Raw genomic sequence first — 13,565 nt, forward strand, 5'->3', positions numbered from 1 at the left:
AATATTCATCTTTTTCTTTGTGTTTGGTTTAAAAGGAATCATAAACTTCAATTCCATGTCTTTTGTTTCCTCCTCCTCTTTTATCCTCCATAAAAGAACAGAAAAGAAAACAGCTTCTTCCTTTACTTCGCCTTTAGTCACAGCAAATGGATAAAAGATTATATTAAAATTTTAATTTAAGTTCTATAGTTTAAAAAAAAAAATACAATTTAGTCACTTGTCACTCCTACCATTTAAATGGTAAATATTATTTTACATAAGACCTTTTCATTCATGGAATTTAAGTTAGGGTTGATTTAACATTTTCAACAACCTCGTATATCGAACAAATTAACTTTTTTATGGAAGCATTGTTCGCAAGATCCAACGAAATATATATATTTTGTAGAAATAAATCAAACTGGAACAAGTTTACGAAATAGTGAAATGCTTTATCAAAGAAAATGCTAGTGAAAAAAGTTCATTTAAGCAATTTGAAGAAGATGCGTATTTATAAACTATTTGTGGGCATTCAAATATTCGTGTCTCATCCTTCTTCAAGTTGGTAATTTTCTACAGGATATGTTCATTTATGAAACAATACAAACTTACGTAAATGGTTTTGATACCATTTATTCCAATAATCCCCCTAAATAGTAAATTAATAATTTTAGTTGCATCGAGATGTATAAGTAGAAACGCTTTGAACTTTTTCTAGTTAACATCAGTCAAGTTTGCTTAGCTAATCAATTGGACTTGGTGCTTAGAGTAAATTAAGCATGTTCTCATTATTGTGTTCATTTTGGTCTTGAACACTACCTGCTCTCATATACATTTTAAAGAATTTGCCTTAAATTCTCGTAGAAGCAACCTCTTCACACTCACACTGCTGATTCCTATAAAAAGAATAGTTCTTTTTACAAATAGTTATTAAACCACTTATAGAAACTATTATAAGTGTAGTGTTTACTCTAAAATCACATTTGCACTATCTCATCATCCTTAGAATGGATAAGAAATCAAAATTTTAACAATACAATGCTCATTAAGTTATCCATAGGTCAGTTTGTTCGTTGAATTTAGATATTTGGATCTCCAGTTAACTAGGTTGGGTTGTCTCTCTCATTAAAATTTAAAATTAAAGGTCGCAAAAAGTGGTAGGTATAGTGAGAAACAAGAAATTATAAATTATAAAAAGTTACCTAACCCTCCCGTGTAAGAAACTTACATGATATTAAAACCAATATTTTTTAGCAGTGAAATTCACCCTTTTTTTTTTTGGGCAAAACAAAGAGTGGAATTCACCAATTCTCACTTCCCAATTGCTATTTCACACCTAGATAAAACACGACCTTGAAAGTTCATATTAAGGATGTTAAAAGATTGAGAAAGATGATTTTGATTTGGAAATGGATAGATTTAGGAGATGTTTCGTACAATAAGTTGACTATTATAATTTTAAGTTATAATAATTGGGTTATATTAATCTCTATTTGAAGTATAAATTATTTTGGTTTAAAAAGAAAATAAAAAATATTATATCAAATAATAAAAAGTAATAAATGTCCAATAACTAAAAATGTAATAGTTAGAAAATATCGTAGTCTTGAAACGATGTTGACCATAGTTAATTAAAGACTTTAATAATAATGAAGATAGTAAACAATGATTATTATAATATTAGCATAGTTTGTATTAAGAGGTGTGACAGTGGGCCTCGTGGGGCAACAATATGTACAGCAAATAAATAATAAAATTCAATGGTAGCAAAGTTCTAAAAGACCATTGTCCTTTCATTTGAAAATATTTTATTGTATTACATTACAAACATATAAGTGTGTGTGTAAATATATATTTATAGATCAATGGCCACAGCCAAAGGGAACATGCCATAGATACTTTAGTACATGGAATACAATGACATAATTTACACAAATTATCTCAACCCACTTGCTCGAGCAAAGCAGTGTGTTTGTTGCTCCCATTCATCAATATCATTATTAAAATTTAAATATCTATATATATATATATATCATAATTAAAGCAAAGATAGAGTTATTACAACTTTGTATTAAAATATAGAATTACTAGCAATTAATTAGATAAATGACAAAAGTAGATGAAGTCTAACAATTAGGAAAACCATGTTAATTACAAATCAGAAAACGCTTCGAAAATAAAACCCCAAAATCCAACCACCACCATCATTCTAAGCAATTGGATTACAAAAAGAATTAATTATCCTCTAAAAACAAAGTTGAAAAAAGTAACCCCTTTTCTCACTTCAACCTTCAACTGCTCCCTCCCATTAAGATTCCCATTCCTCTTCTTCAATACCCTGTTGGGAACTCACAACTGCCATACTCTGCAATACATACAAGAAAACACCCATTTTCAGAAACTTGCTCAAAGGAAATGAGAATTAACCAAAACAGCAAAACAAAAACCAAGAAAAGTTTGAGAATCACTTGAGTTTTTGTCTTCTCTCATTGAGTAAAAGAGGGGGGGAAAAAAAAAGAAAAAAGAAGCATTCATCCGTTGTAAAAGATTCATCTTTTTCTGCTTGTTTTGGTTTCAGAAGAATCAAAACTTCAATTCCAAGCCTTTTGTTTCAACTTGTCCTTTGTTTATCCTCAAATCACATGGGGAAAAATCTATGTTCTTCCTTTTCTTTACCTTTTTACCGCAGAGTAAATGGATGGAGGATTAAACGAAAAGAAAAAGAGCATGAAAGCAAGATGAGATTCCGTAGTTCAAAGGTGGCCGGCATGTGGGCAGTGAAATTTGACTTATTACTGAGCTGGCGTGCAGCTCCATTATTAAGCCTCGTGGTCCGGGCCGGAACATTTTAGCAGAGAACACGAGTCGGAGGCGCGAGTGGGGGAGTTGGATCCCAACCTCTCTAACGTGCGCCATTTATAGAAATGAAAATAAAGAAAGAAAGAGAAGAAATTTAAGAGAGGACTTACTGGGTGGTTGAGTGACTACGTAAGCCGCCCCTCCAAAGTAGCACGTGCCAACCTTACGGTTGTTCTTTTGGTAATAACTATTAAAAGCATACGAAGCGTGCGCCTCTAGCGTATTCGGATTGTAGCACGTGGCACCCACTTGGATCGGACGGCAATCCGCCCCTCCTTCACCACAAGCATAGTCTAGACCTGCCTGCAGCTTCTCTCTTCCCGCTTCACCACTTGCAACACACCACGTGTTCCCCGTTTGACTCTTTGAGACACCACCATCGCCGCCGCTCACCGGTGCTCCCGTCGGCGCGGATATCGGCTTCCGCGATGGCTTGTCCTTATACTCTTTCAATCCTTCAGCAGTAAACGGGATGTCGTAAACTTTCTCTTCGTTTGGGTAAAATAAGCCGTAGTTTCTTTCCGATGTGGGACCGTTCTTTTTGTTCTCGTTGAAAAGAGCAAATAAATAGACGGTCAGATCTGCTTTTGGTCTCAACGGAGTTCCGCCACCGCTCAGTATACGATGGACTAGGTTTCCGTTGTACGCGGCCGCGTTTTCAACACTGGCTCCGATCTCATTTTCGTCTCCTTTCGATGGCCACCCTGTTTCGCTAACCACCATATTAATGTCGTCGTATTTCAGAGCCGACATTGCGGCAAACACGGCGTCGATTTGCGCGTCGAATAAACTGAAGTAACGGTAACCACTGCCGGTATCCACGACGCCGGGATTATCCCGGAAAAGAGCGTAGTCTAAAGAAATCACATCGGTGTTGGACTCGTAAGCGAAAAATGGGTAGGCGTTAACCATTAAATAAGACCCAGTTCGCCGGAGGAAATCCAACATGGGACGGAAAACAGTTTCGACAAGCTCCGGCCGGAATGAACCAGCTGAGGCAGGGTAAGAGTTTTGTAAAGCGCTCAAAGCTATAGGAGAAGAGACCATAATTTTGGAATCAAGGTTGTATTTGACAAGAGCTTGATGAATGTTCTTCATCGCCGGAACAAGATACGACGTGGTGTTATGTGGGTCGACAAATACTTCATTCCCGACGGCAATGGCTTCGATTTCAGTGGAAGGGTAATAAGCGGCTACATTCTTTTGGACCCAATTGTAAGCGAAGGAGAGACGTTGGGAAGCGGCGAAGAGAAGTTCGTTAGGCAAATCAACGGTGACTTTAATCCCAGAGCCGGAAAGAGCTCTGAGAACCGCGGGATCGGTGTCGTAAACTTTGACCCTTTGAAGACCATTGGATTTGAGAAGCTTGACTACTTGAACGGCGGAAGGAAGGTCGTTGGCGATTCTGCCATAGTTAACTCCAATTGAACCGCTCTCTGGAACAAAACAGAAGACAAAAATGAAAAACACATATCATTGAAGAAGAAAAAGAGAGCGAAGAATGTAATAGAGAAACAGTAAAAGGGAAAGGGATGAATCTACCTGCAAATGGGGAGAGGAAAAGGAGGAAGAGGGAGAAAAACCAGAGAGATTTGAGTTGCTCCATTAATTAGGAAGCAGAGTTGTGAGAGGAAATGAGATATAAAAACAAAATCTCTGGTTACGGGTTTTAAGCACGAATATGGGGATGAGAAAGAGAAAGAGTGAGTGGAGGGTCGAGTTCTGCGGGGGTGGGAGGAGGAGAGAAAAATGGGTGCGTCTTTTATTAATGGGATGAGAGAAGATCATGGATGGGCCCAACGTGGGGAAATGATATTGAATGTAGCTTTTGGTATGTGAAAATTACTTTCTACTAATGGCTATGAATTATGATGCAATAAAAACAAAAACATATAACACATCAATTAAATTGGAGGAGATGGGTTTAGCAAATAAGAGATGAATTATAATTTCAACCGTTGAAAATAGTAGGATCCTATTGTTGACAAAGTATGAGAGCATAGCACTTGAACTTTTAAGTTTAGGGTTCGAGTAGGGGGGATTTGACAACTTCCACTTATAATGTAGGTTTGGTGAAGCTTGAGTTTAGAAATTTTATTTGAAACAGTTGTTTTTAAAGTGTCATTCACACATATTGATTTATCCAACAATGGGATATAGATTTATACTTCAAAAATAGGAAATTACACAATCACATATGTTATAGTTTAACTAATATAAAATTCATAAAGTTTTAATAAATAAGTAATAATAATAATAATAACAACAAAATTCATTTTTTTTTTTATTTTGCTACCTAAACTTTGTATCATGTTCTATTTTTGTATTTAAACTTAAAAAACGTATGATTTAGTCCTTAAACTTTTAAAAAGAATATACTTTAGTCCATGTTGTTAGTATTTTGTTAACTATTTAAGAAAATGATTAGTTTATTTTTAGTTGACTAGGTTGCTAAATAAGATAATCACTCTTAAAAATTTAGGGTTTTAATTTTGAATTAGAGGTTAAATGTTAAATTGATGTTTTATTGAACAACTCAAAAAAAGTCACTTTATCTTTAAAATTTTGATCATCACCATTTTTGCGTATTGGCATTTTTAATTCACTTTCTCAACTCGTGCTAGATTTGATTTCATCCACACACAAATATCTAGTGCCTCGAGTTTGAAATATTTTTTGATTCATTCATATATTTCTTCTCTTTCTCTCAAATCTTTTTCTTTTAGGGGTAACACAATTGTGATTATACAATGGAAATATTTATATGTAACTCGCTTCAAGATTATGGTTTGATTAAAAAAAATAGTAAACGATGGGTGAGCCAAAAAGGAGACACGAAAGATTTTAGTTTTGGAAACAATAAATGAAATTTAGTTTTTGAGTTTATTTAATAAATACGTTGACTACATGTTAGAATCATCCAAATATAAAAATCACATCATCATTTTGTTCAAAAGTTAACGAAATTCCAGCGATACAGACCAAAGTAATACTTTTTTAAAGTTCAATAACTAAACCGAACATTTTTTAAAGTTGAAAACTCATTTTAGAAACTAAAATATAATTTAAAAAAATAATAATGATTTAAAGAATACATATAAAAGGAAAAAAAAAAAAAAAAGACAAATTCCGTTGGCATTAGTTCGAAGTGAAATCATAATGTTGTGGTTTGTAGTAAGGGTGTGGCCAAATTATAAAAAAGAGATTAGAAGAAAGTAAAACAACGTTCTAAAACATTGACCATACATCTGAACCGTGGAATCTTGACAGAATCGTAAAAATGGAGGGTCAAGATCGTAAACCCACGACCCTAAACCCTTTTTGACAACTAAAATAGGCCCACAAAACTCGACCGTTTTCCTCAATATCTGACGTTTATATATATAATAGTAATACAGTACAGCAACCATGACTGCATCGTTATGTCCAAATCCAAGCCTTACACGTGGCACTTTGCTGACATCATGCCTGCCCAGCCCCACTCCACTCACTCTATCCTTACCGTAAATTATATGATTCATTCTTTTATTTTTCCCCTAAATGTTTTATGCTTAGTAGGGCATACCATAGCATATGTGACAATGAGATTAAATTCTTAAATAATTAAGTTACCTTTTTTTTTTTTCTTTTTTCTTTTTTTTTTTAAATCCAGTTGGCTATTATTGGGATTCATTTACTTTTTCATAATTATCTTAGCCACTGCACTATTCACCACATTATTCACAATAAATACACGCATACTAATTTTACTCGTTGGAAATAAGAAAACGTAACTAATAGTAAAATGGGTTCGAGTTAAATTAAATCAAATATAAGAGTGCATTATCAAAAAATCAAATAAGTCCTGGGTTAATCTAACCTACGAGGAATCACCCTCCACTTTGGCTTGAGACGAAGATCAAGATGATGCATTTGATTCCATGGTGTTGAATTCACACTATAGTCGTAGCTTATTTTTATTATACATTATTTAAAATCAATTTTTGGTTCAAAATCACATTTGGTTCATGTTCTTCCTTTAGAGTAACAATTTGATTAATGTACTTTAAAAATTATTATGATTTAGTTTTTACCATTAAGTTGTTGATTTAACATGAATTTGAAATAACCATCTTATAGAAACTCATTTAATTTATTTCTCTCGGCATCTTTCTTATGATCTAATTATATTTTTCAAAGTAGATTTGTTTTCGAGAGACATCAAAGATTGGAGAAATTTAACTTGGTTCCTAACTCAAAATGATTGTCATTAGATTTTTACCTTGTGAATGTAGAACTCATTTGAGAGTTTTTGAGATTTAAGGTCCGTTTGGATTGACTTAAAAAATGTTTTTCTAGAAACTCATTTTTATTTAAACTTTTTTCTTGAAAAATGTAATCCAAACATGGAGTGAGTGTATCTTATCATTTATATAAATTAGATTGAAAGTTAAATTGAAATATAAACTTAAAATTGAAATATATCATTACATGTTTAGTTGGAAGTAATAAAAATGGAAGTACAAAATGCACCGATCAAATCAAAACTATTTCTTCTCCCAAAAAGAAAAAGTAGAAAAATACCATTTTGTTTTCTAAGTGTTTATACCAAACTAAAATGATGTGTTTCACTGATTAAACAATGTTTAAGAAACCCCTAATCCGTTGATTTAGTTCAAATATCTATGAGATAAACATTGTGAAAGATGTGTTCCTCCCCGTCCACCATATGCCATTTCTTTTTCATGTTTTTGCCTTCATCAATTCTCAATCATCCAATTCTCTTCAAAACCCATTGCAAAATCCCTCCCTTTTCACCTCCGAATTCCGTTTCAACAAGCTTCAGGCTAAATTTGTAAGTTCGGTCGTCGTTTTCCACCTCAACTCCGACGTCTCTGCCACCGAGGACGCCGCATTCCGTTCCTGGATTTATCTCCTGTATTCAGAACGAGAGAAAGGTCTAAGAAAGAAGCGAGTTTTTTGTTCAGAAGCTCACGCTGGTATTTGGGTCTTTTGTTTAGTATAAAGTTATAAACCCCGTCTAGAGTAGATGGAGATGAAGGAGACAAAACAAGAGAGAGAAAAAGGAAGAGGAAGAAAGAGTAGAGGAAGGGAGGAACGTTAAAAGAAATATATTTTCATCTGTAGACCCAAAAAGCAAGTTGGAAACCCGAAAACCCCCAGAAATGAACAAAGGAAAACAAGACTGGTGACGTACAGCCAACAGACGTTTCTACTCAGCCCAACGCTTGAAATGAAAGGAAAGAAAAAAACAGAATAGGCTTTGTTCATACTCTCTCTTGAGTTCTGATTCAGAAATTTGAGCTTTAAAAAATGTCCACATCGATGAACAACGGCAGCGATGAAGAAACAACCCGAAAAAACGAACCAAAACCCGAGTCGGAGTACGTCAACCTCAAAGTGAATGGCCAGGTTCTGATTCCATCTTCCATTTTGCAGTTTTTTTTTTATTCCTTGAAACCAAACTGGAAATGTAATGTTTGACTGGGCTTGTGTTGTGCTTGACTTCATTGTTAGGATGGGAGCGAAGTGTATTTCAGGATTTCTAAGAAATCCGAACTCAGCAAACTCATGTATTCTTACTGTAAAAGACAAGAGTTAGAGTTCAGTACCATTGTTTTTCTCGTGGACGGCCATCCCATTGCTGGAACCCAAACCGCGGAAGAGGTTTTTCCAAGCTTTTTCTAAAAGGGTTTTTTTTTTTTTGTTAATTTAAATTTATTTTGATTTCAGTTTTTGTGTGGTCATGTTGGTTGATTTGGGTGTGATTCTCAGCTGGGGTTGGAAGATGGAGATGAAATTGATGCCATGAAACACCACTACGGCGGCGGCGGCGGAGCAATCTGAGTTTTTCATTTCTGTGGAAAAATGGTGATCAAGCGATCTCTGTCTTTTGGTTAAAACGGTGACGTTTGGTCTTAGTGTTAAATCTCATGTTTGTTTTATGTTTGCATTTTGTTTATATATATATATATAGCAAAATCTATCCAATTTTTTTTAGTTCATTTAAGTTCTTGCTAATTTCATTTTCTTTCTGTGCTATCCATCAAAATTTCTCAAAAAGAATATATATATCAAGTGCCCCTTATCTACATTTGGATGGATAGTATTGAAACTTTATCGAAAGTGACCTAGATGATGCCTATTTCCGACTAGTCCAAAGTTTTTCGTGAAATCATTCTTAAAAACATCATGCTATACAATATGCATGGTATACAAATTCATATAATAAGACATAAGTCATCAACTTTATTCCATGTAGACAATAAACAAATTAAGGTAAAAAAACATCGCTAATAACAAACTCCTATTAAACAATGAAATCATAAAATTGACCAACACTCGTATAAGCAACGTGCCCATGAAAAATTTTATTAGTAAGTTTTCAATCGATGGATACTTGACATAGAGTTTGTTCCTATGTGTTCTATCAAAATTTAACCATTCTAACTCTTTCTTCTACAACTAGAAGATTTACATCTACGTGCTTTAATTGTGTATTGCTTCTATTGTTATTGGAATACAGCATTGTTGATTTATTCTCACAAAATAATTTTAGTGATCTTTCCCAGCTACGAGTAGTAACCTAGTCATAGAATTTTGCAACCATGTTCCATGATCGAATGACTCGTAACATGTCATAAACTTTGCATCTATGAGAGAAGAAGTCACAAGTGTTCGTAACACTTTTTCAAAATACAATTCCCTCAACCAACATGAAGATATAACTATAGCAAAGTCTATTGACATTCCTAAATTTATAATTAAAATCATAATATCAAATAACTTCCAAAACTTTTGATCTTCCATTAGTGAGCATGATATTTTGTTCTTTGTAAATACCTTATAAATTGTTTGATTGCTTTTCAACGATCGATCCCTGAGTTTTTCTAATATCCACCTAACACTCTAGCTATGAACATAGGTTTCTTTCTATCTTTCAAGTACTATGCTTCTATTTATACGTTATAAATGTACTTTTTCGTTTGTTTGTGCTTTTTTTTGTTTGGCTTAGAATATTTAAATATCAATAAATACTATACAAATTATGGTGGCCTTCTAAAAATAATGCACCAACATCAACATTACGTGCCATACTTCTTTTAAGTGACAATAACATCGATCTAATTGATGTGAGTTAGTAAATGAGGGTTGGGATAGAAGTAGAGATGTCGACAATCCTCTACATTTTCCTTTTCTCTTCTTCATAAAAAATCTATTTCCCTTTCTAATTTCATTCAATGGGTTCTTTTCCTTTTTTTTTTTTTTTTTTAAATTCTATGATAATGGTTATTTATTAAGACAATTTTCTTTCTTTCTCTTTTCTAAAAAAAATTGATTTTTAGTTGTGAAAATGAAATCCAAGTGGCAATTTAATAAAAAAAAATATTAACTCTAATTCTTTTTCTTTTGGATTATACCGTACAAATATTGAGAAGAGAAGATACAAAACATAGATCTCATGGTTATCCGTATGTCAATTAGGCTGAATCCTTATTAGCTTAATTTTCAATTTTAAAATAATAATAATAATTATTATAATAAAAAAGAAATATAAAAAATTTGTTAATGATACTATTGATTGAGAAATTATAAATTATAAATTGATTCGAATGGTTATCGACACAAATTACAAATTATAAATTGACATGTGTTATCAAATTAAAATTGAAGTCATGAAAGTTGGCCAATCAAATGATCCACTTATCTAAGCATTGATCTGCCGGAAATATCTGCTCGTCCAATTAAATTATACCATACGAGAATTGAGCTTGAAGCTTATTCATATTGGATTTATTAAAATAAATAGTATCAAACTTTAATAAAAATATATTAAAAAGACAAATTTAAATACAAAGCGTAAAAGTTCGGTCCAAATATTAATGGGCTATTTGATTGGGCCGTAATAAAATAAACAATTTTCAGGTCCAGACCCAAATGGAAACCGTAGCCCATGTTAGATCTACATCTGAAATTAGGGTTACAAAGTCGCCGCCCCCAAACCCTCGGCCTAACTCCCCTCCATAAATATTCACCAATCTCCGTCGCTTTTCTCATCTCATTGTTGTGTTCACTTTTCCCATCGCTTCCAATCTTTCAGTGCGATTTTTAGTCTTAGGGTTTTTGCTTTCTGTATTCTTGTTTTCCAATGACGAAACACTCCCACAATTGATAGGAAGTGCCGTATGACACTCCAAAAAGCAGCGAGAAGCCATCGAATTAGAATGTTGTTCCCATCCGCCAGTCAATTCCGCTGCCGATTCGTTTCTACCCTGGAGCGATTTGGTTTAGGGGGATTTTTCTGGTCGGGAATCCTCATCTGGTTCCATGATTTCTCACTGTGTGGTTGATTTGAAACGGGTCTCTGAGGATTTTATGATGTTTTTTTCTTTTTTAACCTTCGGTTCGATGCCACGTCGTCGATAGCTCAAGGGCGGTGACCGACGATGCTATGATTGAACCAAGAACAAGCTTTTTCACATCTTGATAGGAATCTGTTTATCTTTTTTCAGTAGATTTACAGAGCCGTTTTGTGTGATTACATTTTCATCTGATCTGATCTTAATTGAACTTTTTGGTTTTTAAACTTTTATGATTTCTCGTTTTGAGGGTTTAAGCCGATGAGGATTTGTTCTATTTTAGTTGGAATTACCGGCTGAATTTTCCTTTTGATGTCAAACAGACTGGCTATCTGAGGCTTTGATTCTATACTCTTTCCTTCTTTTTCTCTCTCTCTCTCTCTCTTTTTTTTTTTTTTTTAAATTTCAAATGTATTTTTTAAATACTTAATTTGAGTTCTATTTCACTCAAAAATTGAACCAAGATGTAATATTTTCAATGTTTAAAATAATTTTTAATTTGCCACCCAAAATAGAAACACTTTAATTATGAATTTTTTAAAATGTTTATAAGACAATTTTGAATAATTAATATATTAAATATTTAAATTTTAATTTTGAATTTTTCTTTAAAATGTATTTTTCGATGTGGACCCACAGTTTTTTTTCTCTTATTGTTTAAAATATATACTAATATTTAATATAGTGTGGATTTCGTATCTTTTAATATATTTAATATTTAATATATTATGGACTCTACGTCTCAAAAAGATAATTAATATTTATATATTTATTAATTAATATATATATATTTTAATAATTAATATAGGTTAAATATTCAAATTTTTGAATTTCAATTTAATAAATATATTTTTTCATTAAAATATTTCGAAATTCTGATTCTTTTTAAATATCAATCTTTATAAATTTTTATATATTTTCGATCTTTAAATATATTTTTTAAAATTAAAATTTGGAAGTTTAAATATTTAATAATATATTTTGTTAATATATATTTTTATAAAAAAAAATTGAAAGGTTATTTGAAATGAGAAAATTTATTTTTAAAAATTGAAAATTGAGAATTGAAAAAGTATTTAATAAAAAAAATATATTTTAAAATTAAAATGTGAATGTTTGAATACTTAATATATATTAATTATTTTATATATATATATATATATTAATTATCTAAAATTGAGTGGGTAGGGTTCATAATATATTAAATATTGAACTTATATATATACATAATATATTAAAAAGGTGAGTTTATACTATAAAATATTAATATATATTTTAAAAATATAGTTTGGACCACAATTTCTGAGAATATTTTCGAAGAATACATTATTAAAAATAAATGTTCTTTAATTTTCAAAAATATTTTATTATATATTCTTTCAAATTTTAATTTTTAATATTTTTTTTGAAAATTGGTATTTGAAATTTGAAAATATATTAAATAAAAAAATTATTTTTAAAAATTAAAATTTGAACAAATATTTATAAGGAAATTACATTTTTTGAAATTGAAAATTATATATATATATATGTTAATTATTAAATATATATTATTAAAGTGAAAAAAAAAATTGAGATGTAGGTTGGTTACACGACTTCGTCCAAATTGATGGTTTTTGTTTGTTTTTTTTCTAATGACAATATTTTTAAAATATACATTATTAAAAAAAATTCTAGAAACACTAATAAATGACCATGCGAAAGTGGTTATAATTAACTAAATAACTTTAATGCATAAAAATAAGTAATTAAAGGTTTGACAATTCTTAGGTTTTTATGTATGTATGTCGTTTTGCTCATCTCCAAAATGTCGTTGGAACAATTGCATGGGGACACAGTTATGGTGGTGAACACAGAACTTTGAATGTGGACTTTAACATCGTCAAGGACTAAGTTAGGAACTCCAATTAAAACTAGTTTGCAAATACTGCAGTTACGAACCTCTTATGTTTTAATTTAACTCATAATATTAGATACCAAATTAGAATGATTTTTTTAAAAGACTAAAGAATAACAATGGTTCTTATAGTCTCAAAATGTATTATATTGTTCGCGTGGATAGTTCAATTTATTTAAACCTAAAATCTGTAAATCAATAAAAATATAAAATGTAAATGAACAGTAGTGTTTTAAGTTTATCAAAACTATTCCACTTTATTGTTTTCATATTCTTTGTTATTAAAAAAAATGAATCTACTTACAGAACAAAAAACTCAAATTAAGTAGGAATAAATGGATGGATTTTGAAAATGTCACATTTAAGTACAGATTTAAAATGAAGAATTGGATTAATTATCAAATGATTTTTAGGTTCGACGGTTAAACTTATAAAAACTAATTCTGTTTTTTATTTTTAGACTTTTTTTA

The 13,565-nt window shown here is 31.4% G+C and overlaps 2 protein-coding genes and 3 non-coding genes across 5 annotated transcripts; 4 read left to right on the forward strand and 1 right to left on the reverse strand.

The window, feature by feature from the left end:
• Positions 1–2,082: 2,082 nt before the first annotated feature.
• Positions 2,083–4,644, reverse strand: LOC103491351 (glucan endo-1,3-beta-glucosidase 12). The gene is made up of 3 exons (XM_008451256.3): positions 4,381–4,644; positions 2,949–4,274; positions 2,083–2,344 (listed from the first exon to the last, which is right to left on the reverse strand). The coding sequence occupies exons 1-3, from the start codon at positions 4,442–4,444 to the stop codon at positions 2,310–2,312; spliced, it is 1,425 nt and encodes a 474-aa protein (XP_008449478.2). The 5' UTR covers positions 4,445–4,644; the 3' UTR covers positions 2,083–2,309.
• Positions 4,645–7,341: 2,697 nt separating this feature from the next.
• LOC103491350 (small ubiquitin-related modifier 1-like) lies at positions 7,342–8,840 on the forward strand. The gene is made up of 3 exons (XM_051085162.1): positions 7,342–8,250; positions 8,356–8,505; positions 8,614–8,840. The coding sequence occupies exons 1-3, from the start codon at positions 8,152–8,154 to the stop codon at positions 8,683–8,685; spliced, it is 321 nt and encodes a 106-aa protein (XP_050941119.1). The 5' UTR covers positions 7,342–8,151; the 3' UTR covers positions 8,686–8,840.
• Positions 8,841–10,982: 2,142 nt separating this feature from the next.
• LOC127149656 (small nucleolar RNA U49) lies at positions 10,983–11,050 on the forward strand. The gene has a single exon (XR_007821357.1). It is a non-coding gene; the product is annotated as a small nucleolar RNA U49 (small nucleolar RNA).
• Positions 11,051–11,241: 191 nt separating this feature from the next.
• LOC127149655 (small nucleolar RNA snoR2/U65) lies at positions 11,242–11,385 on the forward strand. The gene has a single exon (XR_007821356.1). It is a non-coding gene; the product is annotated as a small nucleolar RNA snoR2/U65 (small nucleolar RNA).
• Positions 11,386–11,453: 68 nt separating this feature from the next.
• On the forward strand, positions 11,454–11,542 carry LOC127149645 (small nucleolar RNA snoR77Y). Its single transcript, XR_007821346.1, has one exon. It is a non-coding gene; the product is annotated as a small nucleolar RNA snoR77Y (small nucleolar RNA).
• The last annotated feature ends 2,023 nt before the right edge of the window (positions 11,543–13,565 follow it).

Source organism: Cucumis melo, chromosome 5 (assembly GCF_025177605.1).
Source record: "Cucumis melo cultivar AY chromosome 5, USDA_Cmelo_AY_1.0, whole genome shotgun sequence".
NCBI classification, from domain to species: Eukaryota; Viridiplantae; Streptophyta; class Magnoliopsida; order Cucurbitales; family Cucurbitaceae; genus Cucumis; species Cucumis melo.

Bases quoted from the DNA above. Each gene is read 5' to 3' on its own strand.
- LOC103491351 (XM_008451256.3), bottom strand. From the start codon at position 4,444: ATGGAGCAACTCAAATCTCTCTGGTTTTTCTCCCTCTTCCTCCTTTTC. The intron at 4,275-4,380 runs GTAGATTCATCC...GTTTTGTTCCAG, and splicing joins TTTCCTCTCCCCATTTGCAG to AGAGCGGTTCAATTGGAGTT. The intron at 2,345-2,948 runs GTAAGTCCTCTC...TATGTATTGCAG, and splicing joins CGTAGTCACTCAACCACCCA to AGTATGGCAGTTGTGAGTTC.
- LOC103491350 (XM_051085162.1), top strand. From the start codon at position 8,152: ATGTCCACATCGATGAACAACGGCAGCGATGAAGAAACAACCCGAAAA. The intron at 8,251-8,355 runs GTTCTGATTCCA...CTTCATTGTTAG, and splicing joins ACCTCAAAGTGAATGGCCAG to GATGGGAGCGAAGTGTATTT. The intron at 8,506-8,613 runs GTTTTTCCAAGC...TGTGATTCTCAG, and splicing joins GAACCCAAACCGCGGAAGAG to CTGGGGTTGGAAGATGGAGA.